At 35.4% G+C, this 27,856-nt stretch overlaps 3 protein-coding genes across 4 annotated transcripts; all 3 read right to left on the bottom strand.

Moving 5' to 3' along the window:
- Positions 1-2,997: 2,997 nt before the first annotated feature.
- Positions 2,998-7,107, bottom strand: LOC134231291 (uncharacterized). Its single transcript, XM_062713230.1, has one exon. It carries the CDS (start codon positions 7,105-7,107, stop codon positions 2,998-3,000), a length of 4,110 nt encoding a protein of 1,369 aa, XP_062569214.1.
- Positions 7,108-7,366: 259 nt separating this feature from the next.
- LOC134231278 (nucleoside hydrolase-like) lies at positions 7,367-20,007 on the bottom strand. Of its 2 annotated transcripts, XM_062713216.1 has the most exons (5): positions 19,768-20,007; positions 18,170-18,344; positions 17,820-17,936; positions 17,596-17,738; positions 7,367-8,548 (listed from the first exon to the last, which is right to left on the bottom strand). In XM_062713216.1, the coding sequence occupies exons 1-5, from the start codon at positions 19,948-19,950 to the stop codon at positions 8,222-8,224; spliced, it is 945 nt and encodes a 314-aa protein (XP_062569200.1). In that variant the 5' UTR covers positions 19,951-20,007; the 3' UTR covers positions 7,367-8,221. The 2 variants fall into 2 exon arrangements, with proteins under 2 accessions (XP_062569200.1, XP_062569201.1); XM_062713217.1 differs by lacking the exon at positions 17,820-17,936.
- Positions 20,008-23,239: 3,232 nt separating this feature from the next.
- LOC134231277 (nucleoside hydrolase-like) lies at positions 23,240-27,336 on the bottom strand. Its single transcript, XM_062713215.1, has 6 exons — positions 27,312-27,336; positions 26,572-26,824; positions 26,019-26,193; positions 24,337-24,453; positions 24,092-24,234; positions 23,240-23,701 (listed from the first exon to the last, which is right to left on the bottom strand). The coding sequence occupies exons 2-6, from the start codon at positions 26,752-26,754 to the stop codon at positions 23,372-23,374; spliced, it is 948 nt and encodes a 315-aa protein (XP_062569199.1). The 5' UTR covers positions 26,755-26,824; positions 27,312-27,336; the 3' UTR covers positions 23,240-23,371.
- Between the last annotated feature and the right edge of the window lie 520 nt (positions 27,337-27,856).

Here is a 27,856-nt window from a genome sequence, read left to right as displayed (position 1 = left end):
TTTAAAGATATTTACATCCCCGGTGTTCTAACGATGTTACACGTGTCACATGCAATACAAAATAATTAGTGCTTTTAAGAGGAAGTTGAAAAAAGAGAAGAAATACTAAAAATAATACGGTACGTGTAAATAATTGTACCCAGGAATGACTTCAGGAGGACATATTGTTAAGTTCCACCTTATTTTCGCTTAAAGCTTGGGAAATGTTTATATCTTTTTGGATAATGACCAAATGAAGTTGTGCATGCAACATTCAAAACGATCGCTGTTGCCACTAAAACGGAGATATCAGATTGGGGTGGTGTGACTTATGCTATTGCTTGAAATGTAATTGGTAAGGTTTTGGAAAAAAGGTATCCTAAATTATTTTTTTCAAAAAGCTTGATATTGGATAAATTATGTAAATAATTAAAAAATGATGACCATTCTTGAAGTAAGGCATCGTAATTAACATAAGTTTCTTTTTTTTAAATCGAAATAGCTCATTTCTATACGGTTAATTTCTAATTAAGAGAACGAGATCTCAGCTGTAGAAGAATTCAATTTTTGAAAGTGTTATGTAAAATTCTGGAAAAATCACATTTCATGTTGGAGATACATATAACTTTATTATCTGAAGCTAACGAACGGTGATCAATCTAAAAAAAATCTATAAATAACATAAATCCGTGCAGAAGGCATAAAACATGGGCTCCCGGAAATGCCAGAAACGGGATCAGATGCCTAGGGTGAGAGAGCATCCCTGTTAATCGTCATATCCGCTTTGAACCGTATAATAATTTATCAGGTAGATGGAACATCCCGTTGTCAAGCGACCAAATGAATATTTATGTTTGCTCATTATAACGAACGTACTGTATAGTGGGTATTTTTAGCGGGATGCTAACTTTGGCTTAATTTACTGGTATTGAAAGCCGCAAAAATTTTAATCGCCAAATTTACATCCTTCATTATCACATCTGAATACAAGAAAAATCACTTAAATAACTTTGATTTGTCTGTTGTATAAGCAATATAACCTTTCACCTTGTATTCCATTTACTCAAACTTTTGTGAAACTAGGAATTCAAACGTATAATAAACGTACTGAAACTTATCTTAAAAAATGAATTTCTTCTCTTTTGCAATGTCACGGAACTCGAAGTCCGCCAAAATTATTGGCAGACCTTTGAGCAACTCGCTAAAGAAACCAGCTATACGGTATTATTTACGGAATACAAGCCTTAAACGAGGTTGTGAAATCCATGTAACATCAACTTATTTGTCAGTAGCCTGTCTCAGTTTTCTTTTGTATTGTTTAATGGACTTTTGAGCTTGAATATTGTTCTTTATTTCCATATAATTCATATAAAACTGGTCGTACTCGGAGCATGTTCTTGAAAAAGGTGAAGATAACGGACAGTGATCGATATAAAAACAATACAAATTTATGAAGAGGGTATAACAATAGACTTTGGGTTTTTGGGGACTTTTCAAAGGTTGGATCAGGTGCCTATGATGAGTAAGCATCACTTGTCGGCCAATTATTACTAGGAAAGTGAACGTTTGTCATGCAGTTTAGTGTTAGTTTGTCCTTAATGTCTATTATCAATGAAACATCCAAATATGAACAGATATGGCACTCTATGGTGTAGATTAAGAATGATTTATAACAAAGTGATTTTGTTGATTACCAATCACAAGAAAGGTAAATGTCCTATTTTTATGGAAGAAGTTTCTATGATATCTAAGATCCCAGTTTTCAATTTATTGTGAGTAATTGTTGCATAAATTTAGAAAACGTATTTAAGTTACTGACCCTTGATTTTTTTTTTTACATTTAGAGTGTTTGAGCATCCACGTCTGATGTACACCACAGTATGCTTTCCGTTTGAATTAAGTTTCTCCTTTTACAGCTGTTAATATTTTTATAAGTATCTAGGAAGGATGGGGGCTTAGTAGAGCAATTGCTTGACCCTGCAATGTACGTCTGTAAGGATTTCATGAAGTTTTGAATCAAATATAGGTAGGGTAGAACACACTCGCCGTGACTGACTTTAGTCTTTAAAATATTGAAATGTGATTTTGAAGATTTTCATCTTCAGAAAGTGAACTGCGAGTATACCGGTTTTCGTAAGTAGTATTAAGGTCTTCTAAAAGACAGTTATAATAATGAGCTTTTATATTGTGACAATCTTGACGTCTGGAAGCATAACATATTGTTCATGTAGCATTTTCTTCAGTTTTGGATCACTTCCAATTTCGTAAAAACAGAAAAATAGATGGTTCGCATATTGCCTTTCATATTTCTTATACAATTCTTGAATACATTTCTTAAACATCTTATTCATTCTGACAAAGTCTTCAAGTCTTCCGCTTCCTTTTCATATTTAGCCTGTTACACTCAAAAATTGAACCCAATCATAGCGATTTCAACAATTTATTCCATGCGTGTAACATTGACAAGAATTAACCGAAGACTGAATAAAATTTCACTTACAAAGCATTATATGAAATCTATGACTAATTGGAATATACAGAAAGTTACACAGTTCCCACGGACAGGATGTGAATGAAGCTAAAAGATACATAAATCAAGATAACGTAACCAGCTTTATAATTACATTGAAACAAAAGTCACGAGAGTCCCTAAAACTGGGAGAGTTGTAGCAATTAAAATATCAAATTGTTAGGTGAACTGTCAAATTCATTTACTCACATCTGGTTGATAAACTCAAAATGCTGAGTTAGAAAGAATAAAGGGAAATTATATCTATATAGATAATTAACAGAATTTTTACTCTTAACACCTCCCTCCTTAAGATAAAAATTTAACTTGAATAGTTGAATTTTTTCAAAATATACATTGTACAGAAATATAAAAGTAATGTAAAAGTAATAAGGATTATAAGTCCATTAATACTATTAGATAAAAGTCCATTAATACTATTAGATAAAAGTCCACTATGTCACTGTTACAAGATTGTCACATCTAAACACTTTATCAAAACAGTTCGTTCAGCAGCGCGAGAGACTGTCCGCGTTTTGGTTCTTTGATGCCTTACGATATCGTATTTCAAAGTCATAAATCTGCAGTGAGAGGGCCCAACGCAAAAGTCTTTGATTATTGTTCTTCATTTTGTGTAGCCAACTCAACGGGTTGTGGTCAGTTTCTACGCAAAATTTTCTACCATCAAGATAATACGCGAAGGATCCTATGGCCCAAACGATTGCTAGGAGTTCTTTTTCGATGGTCGAGTAATTTTGTTCTCTCGGTAATAGTTTCCTGCTGAGGTAGGCCACGGGGTGATCGCCGTCCTCCAGATCCTGGCTCAGAACTGCACCAATAGCGAATTGACTCGCATCTGTTTGTAACGTAAAAACTTTTTGGAAGTCGGGCGTAATTAAAACAGGGGCTGATGTTAGCGCTTCTTTTAGGTCTTTGAATGCTTTGGTTGCCTCTGTCGTCCATTTGATTTTATTAGGTTGCATTTTCTTCAACATGTCTGTCAAGGTGACGGAAATTTTGGCATAATTTTGGATATACTGCCTGTAATATCCAGTAAGCCCGAGAAACGATTTCAAATCTCTCTTTGTGATTGGTAGTGGGAATTCTTTCACCGCTGTAACTTTGTTTGGGTCAGGTTGTGTGACTCCGTTGCCCACAATGTGCCCAAGGCATTTTATTTTCTCAGCACCTAATTTGCACTTTGACGGTCGTATCGTCAAATTCACCATCTGTAGTTTTCTAACGACATTCTCGATGTCCTCGAGATGAGTTTTCCAAGAATCGGAAAATATGACAATATCATCAAAATAAGCAACAACATTATCTACGTCGCACAACACGCTGTCCATCAGGCGTATAAAGGTTGCAGGTGATGTTTTCATTCCAAATGGCATAACTAAAAATTCATACAGTCCGTATGGTGTCACAAATGCCGATTTTTCTCGTGAATCCTTTGAAAGGGGGACTTGCCAATAACCTTTCACGAGGTCAAAATGACTAAGATATTTTGCTTTGCCTACTTTTTCCAAGATATCATTAATTCGAGGGACTGGATAAGCGTCGGAGACAGTTATTTCGTTAAGTTTTCTGTAGTCAATACAGATCCTGATAGAGCCATCTGGTTTGTTGACAAGGACAACAGGGGAACTCCAAGGGCTGTTCGATTTTTGGATATGTCCTTGCTCTAGCATTTCATTTAGTGCTTTCTTTACGCATTCTTGTTTTGCTTCTGGAATTCTGTAGGGTCTTAGACTGATCGGAGTTTCGGTTGTTGTACGAATTTGATGTTCCGTCAGGTTACAATGTCCAGGTTTGTCTGTGAATACGGTTTCATATTTGGAACAAAGGTCCCTTAGTTCTTTGCGCTGATTTTGGTTTAAGTTGTCTCCAAACTTCAAATCGTCAATGGTTTCCGTTCTTTCATAAGGAAAAGCTTCTTCTAGTCCATCAGTTTCCTCAGTTCGGTCAGTCACGAGTAAAGCTGCACGTCTGTATTCTCGTAGTAAATTGATGTGATAGACGACCACACCACGACGTCCTCCAACGTTGACTTTATAATTTACATCATTAACACGCTCTGTAACTCGGAATGGCCCTTTCCACTGGGCCACCATCCTAGAGGTGTCAGACGGAAGTAAGACAAGAACTTCGTCTCCAGGATAAAACCTCCTTTCAGTAGCTGACTTGTCATACCAACGTTTAATTAATGTCTTACGTTTTAATAGGTTGTCCTTTACCTGTGATGTGATATCCCTAAGTTTTTGTCGCATTCCCGCAACATGTTCAACGACAGACATCTGGATTCCTTCCTCGCCTGCCATGAATTCTTTGATTATTTGTGTCGGTCCACGGACTGGCCATCCATACAGAAGTTCAAAAGGTGCAAATCCCGTCTCCTCATGAGGGACTTCACGATACGCAAACAAGGCATATGATAATAAAGTATCCCAGTCGGATTCCTCTTGAGTGCATAGTTTCTTCAAAATTGACTTCAACGTACCATTAAAACGCTCTGTTTTCCCATTGGCTTGCGGATGATAAGGTGATGTTGTAATTCCTTTCACTTTCAACAACGCAAATAGGTCTTTCATAAGCTGACTTGTAAAATTGGTTCCTTGATCAGTTAGTATAATTTTTGGTACTCCCACACGACTAAACAATTCCATGAGCGCGTTTGCTACGCTTTCGGCGTCACAACTTTTCAATGCGAATGCCTCTGGATACCTCGTTGCATCATCAACTATTGTAAGAATGAATCTGTTTCCTCTCTTGGATTTTGATAGAGGGCCAACGATATCCATTGAAATTTTGTAAAATGGTTCAGTGATGACTGGTGTGTTGATCATTGGAGCTTTGACATGTGTACGTTTTGCCACTTTTTGACACACATCACACGACGAACAGTACTCACTTACATCGGCGAATAATCCAGGCCAGTAGAAAGAGCGCAGAATGCGTTCCTTTGTTTTTTCGGTGCCTAGGTGTCCTGCGAATGGTTGGTCATGCGCTAGCTCCAAGATTGATTTTCTGAGGCTGGTTGGTAACACAATTTGGTTTCCTTCTCGTAATCCATCCTTAGTTTTCCATTTTCTCTTAAGTATTTCGTTCTCATAGTAAAAAGCAGGTGGGCTATCTTGGGCTGTGTTGTAATCCACTGCTTTGTCACGACAAGCTTTTAGGGTGTTGTCCTCTTTTTGTAGTCGGGCTAGTTTCTCAGCATTCATGGAATTTATTTCATTACTCTGTATCGTATCTGTAGGTTTACTATCATCCGTCAAATCATCAATTGATTTTGGTAGCACTCCTGAGTCCTCCATCTTCTTTTCCATGTTTTTGTCATCATCCAGAGCTTTCAATGCCATAGATCTGGTGACAAAATTAGCACTTTTTCTGCTAATGACATCATTTCCAAGTAGAGCATCTGCTACAAGGGAGGGGACTAGTCCAACTTGAGCATATCCTTTGTAGTATGGAGTGTCAAGTTTCACAACAGCTAACTTGGCTTCAAACGGTTGGCCAATCGCTGTGTAAAGAGTTGTTTTATGTCCGTCTAAAACACTGCTCTGATTAACTAAGTCCTCCCGCACAAGTGTTAATGACGCACCTGTATCCTTAACAAAGGATACTTCCCGATCATTGACAAATCCAGGTAAGTAGATCAATCCATCACAAGAGTGGTCTATAATTCTGGATGCTAGTGAAATTTTAGGGCATTTATTCGCAAAATGTCCTTTTCCGTTGCACTTAAAGCATGTCACATCCTTCCTGTGACTGCTCTGGTTTTGACCATTTCCTGGTCCAGTTGGTTTTCCATTCCCAGTAAATCCCTGAGCGATTGGTTTGGGGGGAATGTAGTCCTCGGCGGCCTCCACGATGCTAGATGATCCCTTGTTTCTTCTCACCCACTGTGCCTGTGATGATGGTAGAGCTTTCAAAAAGAATTCGTCTCGTAGGGTCTCAATCGGATCTTTTTCCTCTATGCACCTCTTTAGATACATATCAATTCTGGACATAAGTCCTCTATATGTTTCGTTTCCTTCTCTTTTCACTGATAACAAGTCAGAAAAGTACTCATGAGGTCTTTTACCGTATCGTTCTATGAGGGCTTTCCTCAAATCGTGATAAGATGTTGATGCTTGCGATGACACATGTCTAGTTTGTCCAGTTAAGAGTGTCCTTAATTGAAGAATTTTTATGTTTTCTGTCCATTCTGCTTGGTCACATACAGCCTCAAATTCGGAGAGAAAGGTCAAAATATCATCTGATTTTGGATTGAACGGTTGTAATTTAATTTTAAATGCAGCCGAATTTGATAAAGGATTTTCTGTAGGTTTCATCTGAAGTTTTTCCCTTTCCAGTGCCAGTTTTTCCATTTCCATTTTAACTTTTTCGCGTTCAAGAGCAATTTTCTCGCGTTCTAATTCAAGTTCTAATGTGTTATCTTTTTTAGTTGTTTTTCTTCTTACCGGTGGTTGTTGAGGCTGTTTAAAGACAGGTACGGCTTCCTGTACATTTTCTTCTTCAATTTCATCCTCAGTGAAGTCAATTAATTTCTGTGTCCGCCTTGATCTATTTACTGCAATTGAGTCTTCAGTATGATGAGCTTCTTCATCGGCCATGGTTCAAGGAATTTGAAATGTTAATCCACAATTTCAAATAAATTCCAGAATTGTTACACCACAATTCGGACAAATCAATAATAAGTTAATCAAATTGTTAATCCCACAATTTGAATTAAAAACACTCAGTTTACTTAAATTGTTACACCACAATTTAGAGTAAAGTCACAATTTATATACCCGATTGTTAATCACAATTCGAAGTATAATCCCACTTTGCTGCCACCAAAATGTTACACTCAAAAATTGAACCCAATCATAGCGATTTCAACAATTTATTCCATGCGTGTAACATTGACAAGAATTAACCGAAGACTGAATAAAATTTCACTTACAAAGCATTATATGAAATCTATGACTAATTGGAATATACAGAAAGTTACACAGTTCCCACGGACAGGATGTGAATGAAGCTAAAAGATACATAAATCAAGATAACGTAACCAGCTTTATAATTACATTGAAACAAAAGTCACGAGAGTCCCTAAAACTGGGAGAGTTGTAGCAATTAAAATATCAAATTGTTAGGTGAACTGTCAAATTCATTTACTCACATCTGGTTGATAAACTCAAAATGCTGAGTTAGAAAGAATAAAGGGAAATTATATCTATATAGATAATTAACAGAATTTTTACTCTTAACATAGCCCAATGTCTCAATTAGCTTCTGAGAGATCTAACCAGTATTCAATAGACATGTATTTTAATTTATTTTATTAGAATAATCACAAAGAAATAGTTTGAATGTTTACAGCTAAGTAGTCTATATCTAGATGAAATACTTAGATTTATTTAAAGTTTCAGTAAGAAGCTGAAAAGCGACTCTTTGTTGTGTACTTTTCCGAGCACCAACATTCATTCGAACACATTATCACTTCTATACTCCAAAAATTAAATGAATGAACATCTTCCAAAATCATGTAACCATGAATTTAAGATATTCATTGTAAACATGATGAAACAGTTTTTAAATTATATGATTTGAAAAGACATTTTGAATAAAGCAAAACTTTATGCATTTATAACTTTCTTTTGAATCATTTTTTCTTATGGCACCATATGACTGATATGAGCAAAGTTATATTAACAAACTATATTGAAAATGAACATATTTTTAGTAGAACATACTTTTCCATATCGAAAGCGATTTATTCGGGTCAGTTTTTTCTACTATTGTAACATTGGGGGACTTTTTCAGTTTGTCACGCCAATCAGCAACCAACATGCCGCGTGTCAAGTTCCCATTTAGTTCCACTGTGGCAAATATGTCCACAGATTTTAGCACAATAGAACTGTCAATTGCAACAGCCATGGCTTGAGCATCGCATGAGCAAAAACCGGGTTCTCGGTCTGCTTTCTGTCTCTTCACACTTGCTTTGGTGATGTCTTGAAGAAAGGTCGATTTCCTCGTATTTAAATCTAAACATTCAACCATCTTTTCCTAAAACATTAAACAATGTTAGACTGTTAAATTAGAATATGTTAATCATTTAGGAAATGCCATTCAGTCTCTCGTACTCGTAATAAATGAAATTGTTATTGAACATAACCATTACCATCAAAGAGAGTCTGAAAGACGAAAAATATGGAGATAACAAAGAGTATTCAAGATCAAAAGTCCATAAAACAATACAACATAGGAGCAGAGCAAACAAGGACCTCCAAAACATCGGAGGTGGGATCAGGTGCAATGGAAGAGTAAGCATCCCCTGCAGACTGGTCACACCCGCCGTGTGCTCCTTGTCATGATCGGGAAATAACGGAAAAACCCGTCGTCAATTCAATGGACTAACAATTGGTGTGAAAAACGTCTGTCAGCATTTGACTCAATGATTAATTGTAATTGCTGACAAGGTCATTGTATCGACCATAGAACTTACGAAATGATGACTTTAAACGAGACAGCTGAAATTCTTGTTTCATCAACTTGTTTGTCAATAATTTACCTTGTTTTCGAAATTGTTCAAGCTCTTGCGTATCGAGTCAACTGATATAATATATATATTCCGTATGCAGGTATTACTGCATAAGTAAGGGAAGTTGACGATAGAAAAGTTAAAGTCATCACGTTTATCATAGAGCTTGGTTGTTAGATTACTATTAACGTCTTTTTCAAGTCATATATCCAAATATGAAACAGACGTGTCAGACTCTGTGGTATCTTTTATCTCAAGTTCACCAGGATATATCGTATCGACATAAAAATGGAAATTACCATTGTTAATTGACAATACGTCGTCGATATATCTAAATATCGAGTTGAATGCCACAGCATTAGTGATTATTATAAATAATAACTTTTATGTGACATGTGCAGTGTTTATTTAGTTTTCACTTATTTTACCCATATCCGTCTTATGGGTATAAACGTCTTGTGGCCTAGTTTTAACCTAACCCAAAATTTTGCCTTTTAGCCAATCATAATTCAGCAATCTGCCATGCTGCATTCATTGAATTTTGATAGAAGCCACACAAATTTGGTGCAGTGAAATTTGTAAGATTTTGCGAAGTTTATTGATGTACCTACGTCCTTCGTCTGCAAGGAACATCTAGTGACATTATATCGATCATATATCTTTGTTTGGCAGAGAACGGTGAGTGTAAACAAACGCTTTTGCACTACCCTAATTGTTAATTTTGGCTCGGCCCGCCCGTGCAGTGCGCGATCCGGTTATAACCGGTTACAAATGGGAGATGGACCACAACATGGACGACGTGAAGCGTCTCAGTGTTTGCATAATAGGACATTCATTTGTGTCTCGGCTCCAGCGTTACATGGACTCAAACTCAAGTCTCATGAATCTAAATTTGGATTCGGACAATTTTAATGTGTGGGTATGTGCCCGAGGAGGATTACGTGTGTCCCAGTTAAAGGATTTTATCAAATTTAAAAACAAACCACATGTGTGTTTTATTCAGATTGGCGAAAATGACATTTTGCGCTATGAGATGGAAAAATTATCAACGGATATCCTTTCAATAGCAAGTTATTTACACGAGGGGATGGATATCCCAGTTGTGATTGTCGGTCAACTGTTGCGTCGTCAGCCTTGGGCGTCCTCCAGCGACTTTAATGCGAAAATCGTTGCCGCAAACAATTTTCTTAAGGCAGGATGTTCCGACCTAGAAGGAGTCCATTTTTGGCACCACAGGGGATTTTGGAGTGACCTGAACTTCCTCTGTCATGACGGGGTACACCTACAATGCCCAGGTTCACCAGTCCATGTTGTGTCTTCCTCCCCAATGCACAGATATTGGCGCAGCATTCGTTCAGCAATACTGCACTTCAAAGCTTTTCTCAGGCCAGTATAATTTGAATGATATTAATTATACATACTGATCGACTGGCTTGTCTTTATATTTTGTTGGGTTTTTAATAGGTGAAAATGCATGAGAATGAAATACTTGATATTTGTGGGACCATACACAATTTTTCAGTATAGTGGTGACTATGCAGGACCACATGTATAGTTTTACTTTCATTTTCCCTGATCAAGTTAAAACCCAGCAAAACTTCTTTTGGTAAATTTTATTGTTGTGGCTTCTTTTAGTACTTATGTGGGACCATACCCATATGGAAGTGTTATTACACATTTTACAATATAAATTGCTTGGCTACTTAATTGAGTATGCAGGGTCATACTCCCTTCTTATAAATACAAATGTGGGACCATACACATTTTATATTATGAATGGCATAGAACAGGTGGTGGCACATGTCATATTTTGTTTTTAATTCTGTGCGGGACCATACGCATTTTACTCTATGAACAGTGCAGTTACAAATCCTGTGTTTAGCCATAATTTGAGCTAACTATTTAATGCGGGACCATACGCATTTTACATTGTGAACAGTTCATGTTCATTTGTCATAAGTTGCTCTTATTTCTATGCGGGACCATACGCATAATTTATCATGAACATTTCATGTATAAGTATGTTCATTTTATTATAATTTGCTCTTAATTCTATGCGGGACCATACGCATATGTCATTATGAGCATCGCACAAGTGATATAATGTGGGACCATACACATTTTATATTATGAATGGCATAGAACAGGTGGTTGCACTTGTCATATTTTGTTTTTAATTCTGTGCGGGACCATACGCATTTTACTCTATGAACAGTGCAGTTACAAATCCTGTGTTTAGCCATAATTTGAGCTAACTATTTAATGCGGGACCATACGCATTTTACATTGTGAACAGTTCATGTTCATTTGTCATAAGTTGCTCTTATTTCTATGCGGGACCATACGCATAATTTATCATGAACATTTTATGTATAAGTATGTTCATTTTATTATAATTTGCTCTTAATTCTATGCGGGACCATACGCATATGTCATTATGAGCATCGCACAAGTGATATATATCATTTTATCATTATTTGATCTAAATTCTATGAGAGACCATGCGCATTTTACATTAGCAACAATGCACTCACAGATCAGGGCACTTGCCTTAACTACTTTGCTCTAAATTCTATGTGGGTCCTAACACATTATATAAATAGAGCAAGTTCATTTTATCATATTCTATGCAAGTTCATAACTTTATGCATTTCCATATTATTCATGCTGCTGCATATGCATACTGTCATACTTTACATTCTTTTAAGATGAATATCATGCAGTACGGCTCCGGGAAGTGCAGGTTAATATCATACTTCTCTGTTTGCATATAAAGTTCGGGGCAATTTGTCCATTGAAATTGTAATCACCAAAACCGTAGTCAATTAATTTATGTCATTTCTTTCAAGACATGCAAGTATCATACCTGTACAAAATATCAGGTCTTGTATTTTGACTGTCAATTGACTGCATTAGGTGTTGTCATTATTATACTTAATGCATACAATAATGCTGCATTGTTCAGACTTCGTATGCATAACTTGTGTATATTGCAAACATATTTATGATATTTACAGATTTTACTTCATTACATAAATTTTCTCAGGTCACCACCATGCCTCCTAAGCGGAAATTAGATGGTACATCGGGGAATTCGTCGAAAACTCGTAAAAAGCGAAATGTGGGAAGTACTGCTGATGTTACTGCGGTGGCTGAGACAAATGTTGAAAATGCCGAAGCAAATGTGAATACGGTACAGTCGAACGCTACCCCCTCCATAGACTATGACAAGTTGGCAGCTGCCGTAATAAAACAACAGTCTGTGAACAAGCCATCCACGGTGACATCATCAATGGTATCCCAGCAGAGTCAGTCAATAGCTACAACATCAACAACTCAGCCTCAGGTATCTCTGACCGGCCAAGGAGGCAGTGCATCTTCAGCTGGAATTGGAACAATTCTCGATCAATTGTTTTTAGGTGAGCCAGCAAGGTCATCCAATCAGGTTATAGAGGTAAAAGATGGTATCCCATTAGGTGCTTCAGTGTCTGTTAAGTTGAAACAAAAAATTTGGAACAATGAGTATATTGATTTAAAATCACTACTTAGCACAAAAGATGAACCTCTTTCAGTAACTATTTCTACTGGGGTCATTAACTTACATCAAGGTCAAAAAACCAAAGTCCCCATCACTCTGGGCCAGTGGACTGATGCTTTCCTCATTTTTTCAGCCATCTTTATTGAGAAATTTCCGGATGAGGCCCCTAACCTTCTCAAATACTGCCATATGATCCGTGAAGTGCAGTCCTTGCACGGTGACCATGCATTTAGACAATATGATGAGCAGTTCAGAAAACTCAGAGAATCAGTTAACGTTCCATGGCAAAACCCCATTCAGGAATTGCGACTCAAAGCTGCAACTATAAAATTTCAAGGTCCAAAGCCTCAACAGAATCATCCCTTTCGTACGAAATTCTGTTTCCAATTTAACAGAGGTGTACGATGCAGTCGAAACCCTTGCCCCTATAAACACATTTGTATGCAGTGCAAATCAAACCACCCCAAATCCAAATGCCCAGATTCTCAAAAATCAAGCTTCTCAAGAGCTCCCAACACCCATCAAACCAAAAAATCTGCATAGAGTCTCAGAGGGTTATGAACCACAGAAACTTAAATTTTTGATAGATGGTTTTAGACAGGGATTTAGTCTAGGATGTATAGGTCTTCCAACTCCAACAATTTCAAGGAATCATAAAAGTACAACCGATTTTCCATCTGTCATAGATGATTTTATAGATCAAGGCATACAGAAAGGTAGAATTGCTGGTCCCTTTAAATCCCCACCATTTGAATTTTTTGTTTCATCACCCCTGGGAGTGGTACCAAAATCTGAACCAGGGAAATTTAGGGTAATACACGATTTGTCATTTCCAAAACATAATTCTGTTAACAGTCAAATCCCCCAAGAGTGTGCCACTGTTCAGTATGATTCAATTGACAATGTCACAGCCCTGTTAAGACAATTTGGTAAGGATTCTCTCATGGCAAAAACAGATATTCAGGATGCATTCCGGATCGTACCTATACACCCCAAAGATTACAAACTTCTTGGTTTTTCATGGCAAGGTTGTTATTATTATGATAAATGTCTGCCCATGGGAGCTAGCAGCTCTTGTCAGATATTCGAATCCCTTAGTAAAGGTCTACAATGGGCAATGTGCACAAAATTTGACGCTGCAGGCATGTCTCACATGCTTGATGATTTTTTCTTCATAGGTCCAAAAGATTCCAACAAATGCTTACTAGATTTGCAACAGTTTCTGTCAATATGCAATGAGGCGGGTATTCCAATTAAAAAAGAAAAAACCCATTTCCCAACAACCATTTTAACAATTTATGGCATTGAAGTAGATTCCCACGTTTTGGAATGTCGGTTGCCTGAAACAAAACTTGTCAAGATACGAAATAAGTTGCAGGAAGTAAAGCATAGGAAGAAAATTACCCTTAAAGAACTACAGTCTCTGATAGGCTTATTAAACTTTGCTTGTTTAGTTGTCGTACCTGGTAGAGCTTTTCTTAGGCGCATTATAGATCTTACTTGTGGTGTGTCTAATCCTTCCCATTTTATCAGGCTAACATGTGAAACTAGGGCTGACCTGCAAATGTGGTCTCATTTTATTGAAAATTACAATGGAAAATCAGTAATTTTACCAGATTTTTTTTACATCATCAGATAAAGCATTATTATACACAGATGCTTCAGGTTCTATTGGCTTCGCAGGAGTTCTTGGTACAGAATGGTTTGCTCATGGGTGGGATGTGGTACCAGATTTAGAACATCACCAGATAGCTATTAAGGAGTTATTCCCTATCGTTATTGCTCTTGAAATTTGGGGGTCAAGCCTTGCTAATCAGAAAATATTGTTTATGTCAGATAACGAGGCCGTTGTGCATGCAGTCAACAAACAATCTTGCAAAGAAAAAACTCTTATGAAGCTTATAAGACGCCTTGTGCTAACATCTCTCTCATACAATATATTCTTTAAAGCAAAGCACATTGCGGGCAAGAAAAATTTATTAGCAGATAAACTTTCTCGATTTCAATTTCAGGAAGCCTTCAGAGTAGCTCCTCACTTGAATACACACCAGACTGCAATCCCTGTAGAACTTTTGAAAATTTGAGTACCGTTTGTCAACGGCTGCTAGCCTCTGCTTTGTCTCCATCATCGGCTCAAGCTTACAGACGTACATGGGAATTGTTAAGATCATGGAAGCCCACTGTCTCTCTTCCTGTTTCAGTTGTAGATGTGTGTAACTTTATTGGTCATTTGTTTTCGGTCAATTACTCACCAAGCAGCATAGCATCTCATATATCTGCAATTAGTTATGTCCACAAAATTTTAGATATGCATGACCCAACGCAGGCCTTTATTACTAGAAAGATTTTAAGGGGTTGTCAGTCATCTGTTCCAACAAAAGATACACGTCTACCTATCACACCGGACATCTTACAAAAAATATTAAATGCCCTAGCTCACACTGTCCCTCAGTATTCACTTCGCATCCTGCTTCGGGCTCTGTTTTTGTTAGCTTTTCATGCCTTTTTGAGATTAGGGGAAGTTGCTGTAAAATCACTACATAGCGGCAAGCATGTTTTACAGCGCGCGGATGTCACTTTTGACTATGTAGGGCCTACATTGTCAGCAGCTCAAATCATCATGCGTGAGTTCAAAACAAATAAGCAACATACCCCTTTGGTTCTCTCCGTCCAAGCTATTCAAGGTTCATCATTTTGTCCGTTGCATGCGTTACTTGAATACTTACAATATTCAAAGCACACATTTGGCCCATTATTTCAAACAATGGATGCTCTCCCAATTTCTTATGCAAAAGTAACCACCCATTTAAAATCAGCAGTAGAGTTTATAGGGCTTGATACAAACAACTTTAAGGGTCATAGTTTCAGAATAGGTGCAGCTTCCTACGCAGCCTCCTTAGGCTATTCTGAAAGCCTTATTAAAAAATTAGGTCGATGGAACTCTGACGCCTTTCGTAGGTTCATACGCATCAACTCCTTCCGTTTTTAGGTAACAAGGTGACCCCTTCCCCTCTTTTTGCTATATAAGCTCCTTTCTGTAATTACACACGGTGGGTCAGCATTTGGCTGCTGCCAATAAACCTGAAGTGTTTTAATAGTTATTAGGAAGGACAGTTCAGAAGTTGTCTGCTGTCATTAGGTTTACAGTTCAGAAGTTGTCTGATAATTCTATTAATGAACATTTTCTATTTTTATTTTTTATTCTCGTAGTGGTTCATCTTCTTTGCTCTTACCAATTTCCATAGGTAAAAATTTAACATTAATTTTTCTGCAACAACAATTCTTGTCCCTAATGGGAAGATGTACTAATTTTTTAATTTTTTCATTCTGGCGAAATTTATCAGTTTTTAAGTATATATGACCTTGCTGGTTTACCAAGTGTGTGACTGACAGTTCAGAATTTGTCTGCTGTTATAAGACATTGTCCATTTGTGTATAAGACACCATAGAAATTTTGTTGACTATCATGTTGAGTGTAGTGTGAACTTAACACAGTCCACAGTAATTTGTCTTGTGTAATCAAAACATGTCAGAACTTTGACTTCTGTAATGAAATGTTGATTAATTTTTCTTGTTCTTGAATATTTGGCAGGTCAGAATATGTCTGCTGTCACCTGTTTTCAATGTCGGTATCATATGATATGCAGTTGCAATTTATGTATATTGTGTTCCCCTTTCCATATACATACGATTTTTGATAATACTGGTAATCCTGGCCAGGCAGCCTTTGGGTGGGGGGATCCAATTCTTAATTGGATTTGTGGCCTAAGTTTTGTACCTACCCACCTTTTTTGTGGGCAGGCAGTTTATTGATATTCCTATTTTTTACATATGTGTTTACAGTAGGGGGCATGTCAGGTATTTTTGGTACTCATGTGTCATGAGGCCCCCTATCTGTTGATTTGTGTAAATATCTTTTTCATATGTAGTATTTTAGGGGGTCATGATGTGTTCATCACCACATGTATTATTAAAAGGGTTACATGTTTATGAATGACCCCCTGTTTTGTATATATGTTATTCGTCATTTACAAAATAAATGACATTTATTCATTCTAACACAATTGTTCTTATTTCGCCTGCCCTGTGCAAAAAACGAGCTCAGTCTCCCTGGCTAGGTTACACAAACTAAGGAACATAAATTAGTGATTATTATAAATAATAACTTTCATGTGACATGTGCAGTGTTTATTTAGTTTTCACTTATTTTACCCATATCCGTCTTATGGGTATAAACGTCTTGTGGCCTAGTTTTAACCTAACCCAAAATTTTGCCTTTTAGCCAATCATAATTCAGCAATCTGCCATGCTGCATTCATTGAATTTTGATAGAAGCCACACAAATTTGGTGCAGTGAAATTTGTACCCACCTTCCACCCCTTCTACCCCCTAAGATAGCAGGTTTTGTTTTAGTGCTTACTCACTGGGCCTAAGTTTTGTACCTACCCACCTTTTTTGTGGGCAGGCAGTTTATTGATATTCCTATTTTTTACATATGTGTTTACAGTAGGGGGCATGTCAGGTATTTTTGGTACTCATGTGTCATGAGGCCCCCTATCTGTTGATTTGTGTAAATATCTTTTTCATATGTAGTATTTTAGGGGGTCATGATGTGTTCATCACCACATGTATTATTAAAAGGGTTACATGTTTATGAATGACCCCCTGTTTTGTATATATGTTATTCGTCATTTACAAAATAAATGACATTTATTCATTCTAACACAATTGTTCTTATTTCGCCTGCCCTGTGCAAAAAACGAGCTCAGTCTCCCTGGCTAGGTTACACAAACTAAGGAACATAAAAGTGTTTTCTTCTTTTCACGCATAAGATTTTGCAAAAATTATGCTTCAAATGAATACAAAAATAGGTCTGCTAGTTACGGGGCGCAAACGGATAGAAATTCCAATTATAGATTGTTGGAAGACCTGGTTCTCCAAAAAACGATATAGATATTGTCAATCAGAAACCCAAGCATCTTTTTGATGTCAACTTCCTAGTATTTTAGTTCTGTGTACTGATTAGAATCTTACCCATGGGAAAACCTGTGAAAGACAAAGTTCCAAGGGCACAATAGTGATCGGACATTTCATCTCGTGAAGGACTATGTACGCTGCTTCTGGATCTGAGCCAAAGTTGAACTCCGACGCGATAGAAGTGGATCTGTTCCCTTTACCTTTTAGAATGAAAACAGATAAATAAATTATATCGTTTTATCTTATATCTAATAGATAATTTTGATTCTGCTATTATTTACCTTGCATGTTTCCCCCCATGATAACCAAGCCTTTCAACCGTCTAGAAAAATCCGGATCCATACGAAGTGCTAATCCAAGATTCGTCAATGGTGCCAAAGCAACTAATTTAACCTCACCTTTCGACATAATATATTATTAAGTACTAGTATTTGTTTTATTTCATTTGCATGTATAGGCCAACCGCATATTTCTTTATATAATGAAAATAATTATTTACATGTAAATTAATAATGATAATAAATACATCGTATATACATGATATGTTCTCTTTCATTTCTTATATGCAAGTAAATATCGCGCAATTTATTTTGCTAGAAACTCATATGAAAAATTAACTTGGATTTTATACCTTCATGCATTTTTGAAAGTCGCGTCAGCGCATTTACTGCGTGTTCCTCTTGAATACAATTCAAATTAACGTCCAGTGCGTCTGGAACATCACCCAAACCGTCTTTTCCATGAACATGGGAAGCATCTTCATCATAGTGTACAATAGATCTTGCACTTCCTTTGAATATCGGTATCTGGTGATGAAATTAAAAACAACCCAATTTAATTAAAATTTTGTTAGGGGTCTGAATTGGAAATAAAATATATAATTAACGAGCAGTAATCAAGCTCAGAAGTTAACTGGAACAGAATAAGCTGAGAGTAGAATAAACATGGACCTCTAGCAGAGATGAGATCAGGCCAGGTGCCATGGAGGAGTAAATATCTCCTGTCGACCGATCATATGTGTCGTCTGTTCCCTGTCATGATCGGGTAAACGGGAATTCCGCATTTTATTCAGTGTGAAAATAATGGCCTTACAATTGTATGAATATTTGCTTTAACGAAAGATTATATTTGCTGACAGAGAGTTACATAGACATAGAGTTTGAATTTAACGAGATTGTTGATTACTTATATCGCCATCTTATTTGTCAATATCTCGTTTTATAAATCGTTCGTATACAGAAAATTTTGTGTATCGAAACAACAAAGACAAAGTTCTTTAAGGGCTTTTTTAGCGTTGTAAATTGCTGAAAAATCAGAACTGGTCAGTTTTAGTTGAAAATATCTTAAATTTCACTTGGACCCTTGGTGACTACATATCATTTAGAAATGATGTAATTTTCTCTTCAGCCCATGTATTATGCATATCATGAACTGTGTCATTTTCCTCAAATCTTGAAAATTTCTTTTAAATTGACCAAAAATTTAGCTGCTTTTAAATATGCTGCATAGACCCAACATCTGACTAAATTTGTAAAATAATATAATGAATATATAATTAACTGTTTCAAAAGATTCTAATCCATGGATGGTTTTTTGTTTGTTTGTTTTTTTTTTTTTTTTTGATGAGCAGGGTGGGCTCATATTTTAATTATTTGTTGAAGATGCTAAAATCCACTTATTTTCTTGGAAATTCAAGGTTATTACAGTTTTGAAAGACTTTTTTCAATACCTGGACTCTCGGATTTTTATAGGCAATAAAAACATTGTTTATGTCTCTACTTTATAATGATGTTCAAAATGGAACATTGGGGCCCTTGGTATTTGGAAAAAGCCAGCTTATGGAGTAAGTCATTAGTGAACCCAACTCTTTATATGTTATGAAATGAGTTGAGATAACGAACAGTATTTGAGCTCAGAAGTCCATTAAACATTGAAAATAGGAGCGGAGCAAACACGGACATCCAAAACATCAAAACATCAGAGGTGTGATCAGGTGCTATGGAGGTGCTATGGAGGAGTGAGCATCCTCTGCCAATTATGGCATATTGCTTTATAAGGAAAATTGCCCCCCAAAAAGTTTAAATCATCACTTTTATCTTTTATAGTTAATTTCCATAACCCATAACTTTTCCACCCATCGAGAAGTATTGCACTTAAACTGTTTTTAAACTAATCAATTTAAACATTTCATCATCTGGATCAAAAATTAATTTCAATTGAATTACTTACATGTAGAGAATCACAAATTTTAAGAACACGCAGCGTATTTTTGCAGACGTTATCAATGTCCACATTTCCATTGACACACGTGATAGCTATGACGTCAATTTCTGGTCTGGACACTGCCATCATGATAGCCTGAGCATCGTCCACCCCTGTATCACAGTCTATAATCATCTTCTGCTTCGCCATTTTTCAAGAGGACAAAGTATGTTCTCATTCCCTATTAAACCTCAGCTCAGACGGGTACTGTTAAGATACTTCATTGCATTTCTTATATCAAAAGCCGAAATTGCTGTGCTAATATATTTGGAGTGATAAAGCATGTTCATTGAATTATTTGAATATCTTTATATCAAAAGTTTATGTGTGTGCATACATATTGGATAGCATTATACATTTAATTTGTTAATATCAAGAGAGAGAATGAATCTTAAAAAAAAAAAACCTTTAAAGATCATGATTTTACAAATGTTAATTCAAGAAGTACGTACTAAATACATTCAAATTGTCTCTCAGAAACATTGTTGAAATTTGGTACTCCTCTATAAACATGTATTTTCCATAAATGTCTAGCGAGTTAACAAAAAAATCAAACTTATAATTGAATCATGATTCAATGAAATTGTGGGGTTTTTTTTCTGTTGCAAGATGCGTAGAATTTTTCCGTAAAACTAAAATAGTGGCTCAGTATTTCATAGAATTGAAATGTTTCTACAGTACATGCAAAGAAAATGTGTCCCCCACGTAGTTTTGCTGCTTGGGACACCAGGTATCGAAAATACATAAAATATTTTTCTTTCTTTGGAACCCCTTACATGGTTTGAACATATTTTATTGTTTTGGTGTTTAAACAAAAGGGTTGGACACAAGTTCTTAAAAACTTAGAACGTCCTCTCCTTTAAAACAATTTGTAACACAAAGTACATTGTTCAAAATTAATTTACACAGGAACCAAAGGTCAATAAGATTATCTAACATAGACAATGCATATACAGAATTGAATTAATGTAGTATGGACATACTAATCTAAAAGCATTACTCAAAAACGACCAGATCTGTTAATATACAATTCAATTGCACATTTAAAAATAAACTTTCATTTTCAGAAATACTGATCGAATTATCTCCCCATAATAGAACATGAGTGTCTACAATACGTAAATTTATCATTCTAAAAATAGCATTGAACAAATCGTTTCTTGGGGCAGTGTAGTTCACACAAGAAAAAAAGAAATGATATGCATCTTCTATTTTTCCGCAAGTACACAGTGGACTGTCAATAATATTACACCTAAATAAGTCTTTATTTAGGACACAATTGTGTCTTAATCTAGTATGAATTACACTCCAGTAACGATCACCAAAAGTAAAAAATGACGGGGTGGGTGTTTTCTGAGAGTTTATACATTTTTTGAAGGAACCAATTGTAGTGGATTGTCTTGTTTCAAGAGATAAACAATTCCATTCCCTTATTGCCATTGGAACAAACGATGATTTATAAATATTTAATCTACACCTAGGGATACAGTAATTTTGTGATTGTCTTGTTACGTAATTTGATTCTTGTGATCGAATGTTTGGAAATATTTCTTTCAAATAACCGGGTACCATATTATGAAATATTTTGTACATAGTTGTTCTTACTTTGGACATTCGTCTAACAGCAAGTGGTTCCCAACCAGTTTCAAAATAGAGAGAATCTCGCGATGCCAATGAGGTTAATCCAGTGACTATTCTTGCTGCTGCAAGTTGCAATTTTTCTAGTTTTTCAGAATCTTGACTAGAACACCCACACCAAACTTCGGTTGCATATTCTAACTTAGGTCTTATAAAAGTAGTATATAAAATAGATAAAGTTTTTGCACTGACCTTAAACTGCAATTTTTTAAGTAGACCTAATTTTTTATATGCATTAGCTACGATAGAATCAATGTACCCTGACCAAGTGAGGTCGTTTGAAAATAGAATACCTAAGTGATTATGTGATGATACTAAATCTAAATTACAATCTTGAAATTTTAACAATGGTAAATCTACGTTTTTCTTAGTACTAAAAAATACAGCTTTGGTTTTAGTAGGATTAAATTTCAATAGCCATTGTTTAGACCACCGCTCAAGTTGATTTAAATCATTATTCAATCCTAATTGAATATCATGTACATTTTCTGAACATTTCTGTAAAGAATTATCATCAGCATACAATCTGTTTAAGGTAGACATATTTTCAGCGACATCATTGACATATATCAAGAATAAAAGTGGTCCCAATACAGACCCCTGGGGAACTCCAGCATGTAAAGATCTAAAACTAGACATAGTATTCCTATGCAATACCCTTTGTGTCCTTAAATCTAAATAACTTTGAAACCATAATAATAACTTATCACTAACACCATAAGTTTGTAACTTAAAGAGAAGGCCTTTGTGCCAAACCCGATCAAATGCCTTAGACAAGTCGCAAAAAACCATACAACAGTGTTTTCCTTCATCTATAGCTTTAGCTATGTAATCGAATGTCTCAATAAGTTGATAAACTGTTGAATGACCTGGTAAGAAGCCAGCTTGATATTTGTAAAAAAGATTGTTTGAATGAAAATAATTGTAAACATATTTAAAAATAACTCGCTCCATAATTTTTCCAACGCAGCTTAATAATGACACTGGTCTATAATTTGATAATAATGATGGGTCACCTTTTTTAAATAAAGGAAGTACATTAGCTACCTTCCACTGTGTAGGAAATACACATTCTCTTAAAGATCTGTTAAACAAAATACATAAAGGATAAGAGACGCTAAAAATGGTAGCTTTTAACATTTTATGACTAATGTTGTCAGGTCCTATTGCCTTGTTCACTGGGAGAATAGAAATTATATCAATAATGTCCTGTTCAACTATTTCAATACTATTAAAAACACTATTACATAATAAAGAAAAAGCTGGTAATGCAGGTTCGACATCATGCGAAGCCGAAACCGAAGCAAAATATCTATTTAACGCTTCAACCTTGTCAATATCGCTGTAATTAATATGCATATTTCCATTTTCTGTAATATCCTGCAGCGGTGGAATTTCGGACCTAACCTTAGTTTTAAAAACATCTTTTAATAATTTCCAATAAATTTTAGAACTTTTGATACTTGCTTCGATAAGATTGGTCTCTATATTGTTGTAATAGTTTGCCATTGCTACTTTTTTCATGTTATTTACTTTATTACGTAGTTTTTTAAACTTATTTTTATCTGAATCTTTTTTTGTTTTGTGAGCTTTTTCTCTTGCACGATTTCTCTGACGAATCGTTCTTCGCAAAGCGGAATCCATCCAGGGTTTATCCTTAGGCCTTATTGTAACTGTTTTTTCAGGAATGCAATTTTTAACATGATTTAAACCCCTTACATACATGTATTTATTTTTGAAACCAAATGCATACAGATTTTCATGGAATATTAATATACTTAATTAATGACACGATTAAGAATAACTTTTCAACATTTAATATCAATCTCAATCGTTTCTTGTTTCATTTTTGCAAAAAGTACATTGTATATTCAAATACATGGGTTTTAAACATTGAAATATTCAATTAACTAATCTTTAAAAAAATAATAAACTAATCTTGTAACATGGATCTCCAGAGAGAAAAAGATTTCTCTACATCTGTTTTTTCTACAATGGTAACATTGGGAGACTTTTTCAGTTTGTCACGCCAATCAGCAACCAACATGCCGCGTGTCAAGTTCCCATTTAGTTCCACTGTGGCAAATATGTCCACAGATTTTAGTACAATAGAACTGTCAATTGCAACTGCCGTCGCAAAAACATCACAGGAACGATAACCAAGCTCTCGGTTCCTTTTCTGATGGGCAACTGTACTTTTGGTGATTGCTTGAAGGAAGTTCGATTTTCTAGTTTCTAAACTGAGACATTCCTCAGCCCTTTCCTAAAATTATCACAAAAATATAATTATACACGTACTTCCTTTGGGTCTTTTTTTAAACAGCAAAATAATTAGTGTCTCCGCTTCGATTATGAATTGATGAGCTATTATTGAAAATAAGCAAACATTTAATCGAACCAATTTAAATTTGCAGAAATGAGCGATTGGTGCAAGCCTTGCAAAATGAAAAGTTTAACTGTAATGCATTCGTTTGGTATCCTAAGGAAACTCGAGAAAAAAATTATTAGTTTTATTATATTGAAAAGCTACTTGAAAATATCGTTATTACCCTTGTAGTTTAATACCTAATATAAAATTTAGTGTACATTAAACTGTTAGTAAGAATACCATTTTGAAATCGATATCCTACACTATCAAATTTTAATATATTACCCAAGGATACACATCTATCAGGCACAGCTCCCATGGCACAATGGTGATCGGACATTTCATCTCGTGAAGGACCATGTACGCTGCTTCTGGATCTGTGCCAAAGTTGAACTCCGACGCGATAGAAGAGGACCTGTTTCCTTTCCCTTTAATATATATCCAGGTAAAATTGTTCTTTACAAGTTAAATTGTAAATAATTATATTATTTCACCTTCAACTCATTATCTCTGGAAATAATTCGATGTACCTTGCATGTTACCTCCCATAATCACCAGGCTCTTCAAACGTTTGGAAAAATCAGGATCCATTCGCAGTGCTAATCCCAGATTTGTCATTGGAGCCAATGCAACAAATTTTATTTCTCCTGTAGAAAAAAAAATGCCACGAAAGAGGAATACCGGTATATATTAACTTAAAAAGAAAGTTTGTCTCCTTTCATATTGCATTGATTTATAATTTTTTAACCAATGTTTTGCCTAACTTTTCAATCATACCTACTCATCATCAGTTGGTCTCGGTGAATGGTGTTTTTGCATTTCAACACTTACAGTGACTTATGACCTTCCCTTCCAAATGATTTAATTCGGGTTATAACGCTTTATTTGATGGAAAGAAACACTAAATTGAGTTGCCTACATCACAAAATGACATACAATATACATGTACTAGTATGTCAAAAATCGTGACGTGTATTAAAGTAAACTTTGGATTGGTTGAAGCTATGTATGGCACGCCAAATTCACAAAAATGAGATAAACCTAGTTTCACAATTGATAAACTAGGTTTATCGACTGTAAACTATAGTTTACAAACCGTAAACTATAGTTAACGATTCGTTAAGTATAGTTTTCATCTGTAAAACTTTATTTAACGGTCGTTAACTATACTTTACGAATGCTAATCTATGTTTATCTGTCTGAATAAAGCGTTAACAATAGATTTTGTTGATAAACATAGATTCACGTTTGTAAACTATAGTTTACAATCGTAAACTATAGTTAAGAGTTGTTAATCATAGTTTCACAAATCGTGAAACTATATTTATCAGATCGTTAACTATAGTTAACGGTTTGTAAACTATAGTTTACAAATCGTGAAACTGTATTTATCAGATAATCTATGTTTTGCGATCGCAAATGATTGTTTTCGATGTTAAGTATAGTTTACGGTTGTGAAACATAGATTATCGCGTTAACTATGGTTTACAGATGTAAAATATAGATTAGCGTTGTTAACTATAGTTTACAGTCCGTAAACTATAGTTTACAACCGATAAACCTAGTTTATCGACTGTGAAACTATGTTTTGCTCATTTTTGTGGATTTGGCGTGCCATAGCTATGGCTTTTATATATTTCATATGTATTTCTTCTGACAAGAAATTTCTTTAGGGTACCAATATTATCTGACCTCTTGATTTTGATCTTGGATTTTGTTCCAATCTTTCAAAATTTAACCTTATCAGATCGTTAACTATAGTTAACGGTTTGTAAACTATAGTTTACAAATCGTGAAACTGTGTTTATCAGATAATCTATGGTTTGCAATCGCAAATGATTGTTTTCAGTGTTAAGTATAGTTTACGGTTGTGAAACATAGATTATCGCGTTAACTATGGTTTACGGATGTAAAATATAGATTAACGTTGTTAACTATAGTTTACAGTCCGTAAACTATAGTTTACAAGCGATAAACCTAGTTTATCGACTGTGAAACTATGTTTATCTCATTTTTGTGAATTTGGCATGCCATATATATGGCTATCATACTGAGTATGTGTATTTTTGAAACTATTACAAGAGTAAACGATTTATTCTCCTGTAATTTTTTACATAATAAAATTTCCTCTCTTCTCTTCTTTTAATAAGCTGTAATATTATCATTCAATCATTTTCTCTCAAATATCATAGGAGGTTTTTAAGAAGCATACCCTCATACAACTTCGTGAGTCTGGTCAACGCATTTACAGCATGTTCTTCTTGAATGCAAGATATATCGACTTCCGGTGGATTCGGATGGTCACCCATACCATCTTTTCCGTGATAAAAGGAAGCGTCTTCATCGTGGTGTATAATGGGTCTTCTACATCCTCTGAACACTGGTATCTTGGGTAAAACAAAGTTGTCCAGATTAGAACATGGCCTTTAATCTGCTAAATTCCCATACTTCACATTTATAGCAACCTACATTTTTTTGTTTAAATTCTTATCCACATGCATGCCTTTCAGACCTACTGTTGTATATATAATCACCTATATGTTTTTGTAGTCTCTGTATACTACTGTAAAATGGTGAAGAGATTTAAATAAATGATTGATTGATTGGTATAATCAAACGCTTTACTTAAATTACCGGTAATATGTCATAATCACTGCCTTAAAATACCTCTAAATTGATGCACTGCGTATAGCTTTTAGGAATATAAGTACTTTTAATGTCTTTTATGAACAGATTACATCATGTTGAAAATTCCTTTTACTTACATGTAGAGAATTACAAATTTTAAGAACACGCAGCGTATTTTTGCAGACGTTATCAATGTCCACGTTTCCATTGACACATGTGATTGCTATGACGTCAATTTCTGGTCTGGACACCGCCATCATGATAGCCTGAGCATCGTCCACCCCTGTATCACAGTCTATAATCATCTTCTGCTTTGCCATTTTAGATGGCAATGAAATATTGTGGAGAAATTGTGAATTTAACACGGCTAATTTCGCTCCTTTTATCCTCCTATAAACAAGATTATGTTTGCATATAATGTATATATAGTAGATTATGTTTGCATTTAATTAAATAGTTAAACATGATTTTGAATACTTAGATTTAATCATATGACTATAGTATACTAGTATGCATGATCAGTGACGAGGACATTATTTTACTTCCTGTACCTTAACAAGTCTTTCATGCTTGCAGTGAACTTTTATTTGTATGAACTTGAATGAAAAGAAATTAATTTTTAAATATTAGTAATATCTAATAATGCTTCTTTGCCATTTGCTATGTACCAAACAGGTGCCCATATTTTTTTTCTAATGAAGCGTGAATAGATTTCATTATTTAGAAATCTAACTAATCTTCGTGATGACTTCTAGCGTGGTATGCTTTGATCACGATCTGTAATTATTTTTTATCGCATAGCAATATACGATTCTAGTGATACTGGAAGTTTATGCTAACTAACTAGTACAACAACAACAACACAAAAAACACTTACAGTGAATATCGCACTAAGGTGAACATCTCGTGCCATACGAAATAATTGTGAATCTGCATTAGAATTCACAAAGAACAGATTTGTCTGAAAGAAACCTCTAATTTCTTGAATGGAATATTTAAAAATAAAGGGAATTTTATACAAACCATGAGACAACTGGTTTACGATTGTTAAGGAACACAGCTCATAGGCGTAGTCACAGGGGGGGGGGGGGGGGGGGGGGGGGGCAGCAGGGGCACTAGCCCCCCCCCCCCCCACTTTCAAATCTGGGGGGGCAAGAGTATGTCTGTGCTCCCCCACTTTTTAAAGAAGAACAAAATCACAGCTATTTTTCCCCAACATTACCTTTACTATAGGAAATATTCATTGAATGGATCCCCCCCACTTTTTGACCCTTGCATAATTGGATTTGATTTGAAAGTAACTTGCCTTTGAAAAAGTTTGCCTCTAACCCCCCCCCACCCACGAAATAGGATTTCCGAGATTGGGGAACTTCCCTTTGTTTTTTTTTTTTTTTGCTTGTCAAAGAATTTCTGGAGTTGAGC

Source organism: Saccostrea cucullata, unplaced genomic scaffold, assembly GCF_032062105.1.
Source record: "Saccostrea cucullata isolate Sc308-1 unplaced genomic scaffold, CSIRO_AGI_Scuc_v1 ctg462, whole genome shotgun sequence".
NCBI classification, from domain to species: domain Eukaryota; kingdom Metazoa; phylum Mollusca; class Bivalvia; order Ostreida; family Ostreidae; genus Saccostrea; species Saccostrea cuccullata.
The sequence above is the reverse complement of the archived record's forward strand: the minus strand, read 5'-3'. Positions and strand labels throughout refer to the sequence as shown.

What these genes read in the sequence shown, in the direction of transcription:
- LOC134231291 (XM_062713230.1), bottom strand. Translation starts at nt 7,107, where the DNA reads ATGGCCGATGAAGAAGCTCATCATACTGAAGACTCAATTGCAGTAAAT.
- LOC134231278 (XM_062713216.1), bottom strand. Translation starts at nt 19,950, where the DNA reads ATGGCGAAGCAGAAGATGATTATAGACTGTGATACAGGGGTGGACGAT. An exon ending in AAATTTGTGATTCTCTACAT is followed by an intron (nt 18,345 to 19,767) that starts GTAAGTAATTCA and finishes TTTCATCACCAG; the next exon opens with ATACCGATATTCAAAGGAAG. An exon ending in ACTTTCAAAAATGCATGAAG is followed by an intron (nt 17,937 to 18,169) that starts GTATAAAATCCA and finishes TTATGTCGAAAG; the next exon opens with GTGAGGTTAAATTAGTTGCT.
- LOC134231277 (XM_062713215.1), bottom strand. Translation starts at nt 26,754, where the DNA reads ATGGCAAAGCAGAAGATGATTATAGACTGTGATACAGGGGTGGACGAT. An exon ending in TATGGGAGGTAACATGCAAG is followed by an intron (nt 24,235 to 24,336) that starts GTACATCGAATT and finishes TATATATTAAAG; the next exon opens with GGAAAGGAAACAGGTCCTCT. An exon ending in TGATAGATGTGTATCCTTGG is followed by an intron (nt 23,702 to 24,091) that starts GTAATATATTAA and finishes TGATAATTTTAG; the next exon opens with GAAAGGGCTGAGGAATGTCT.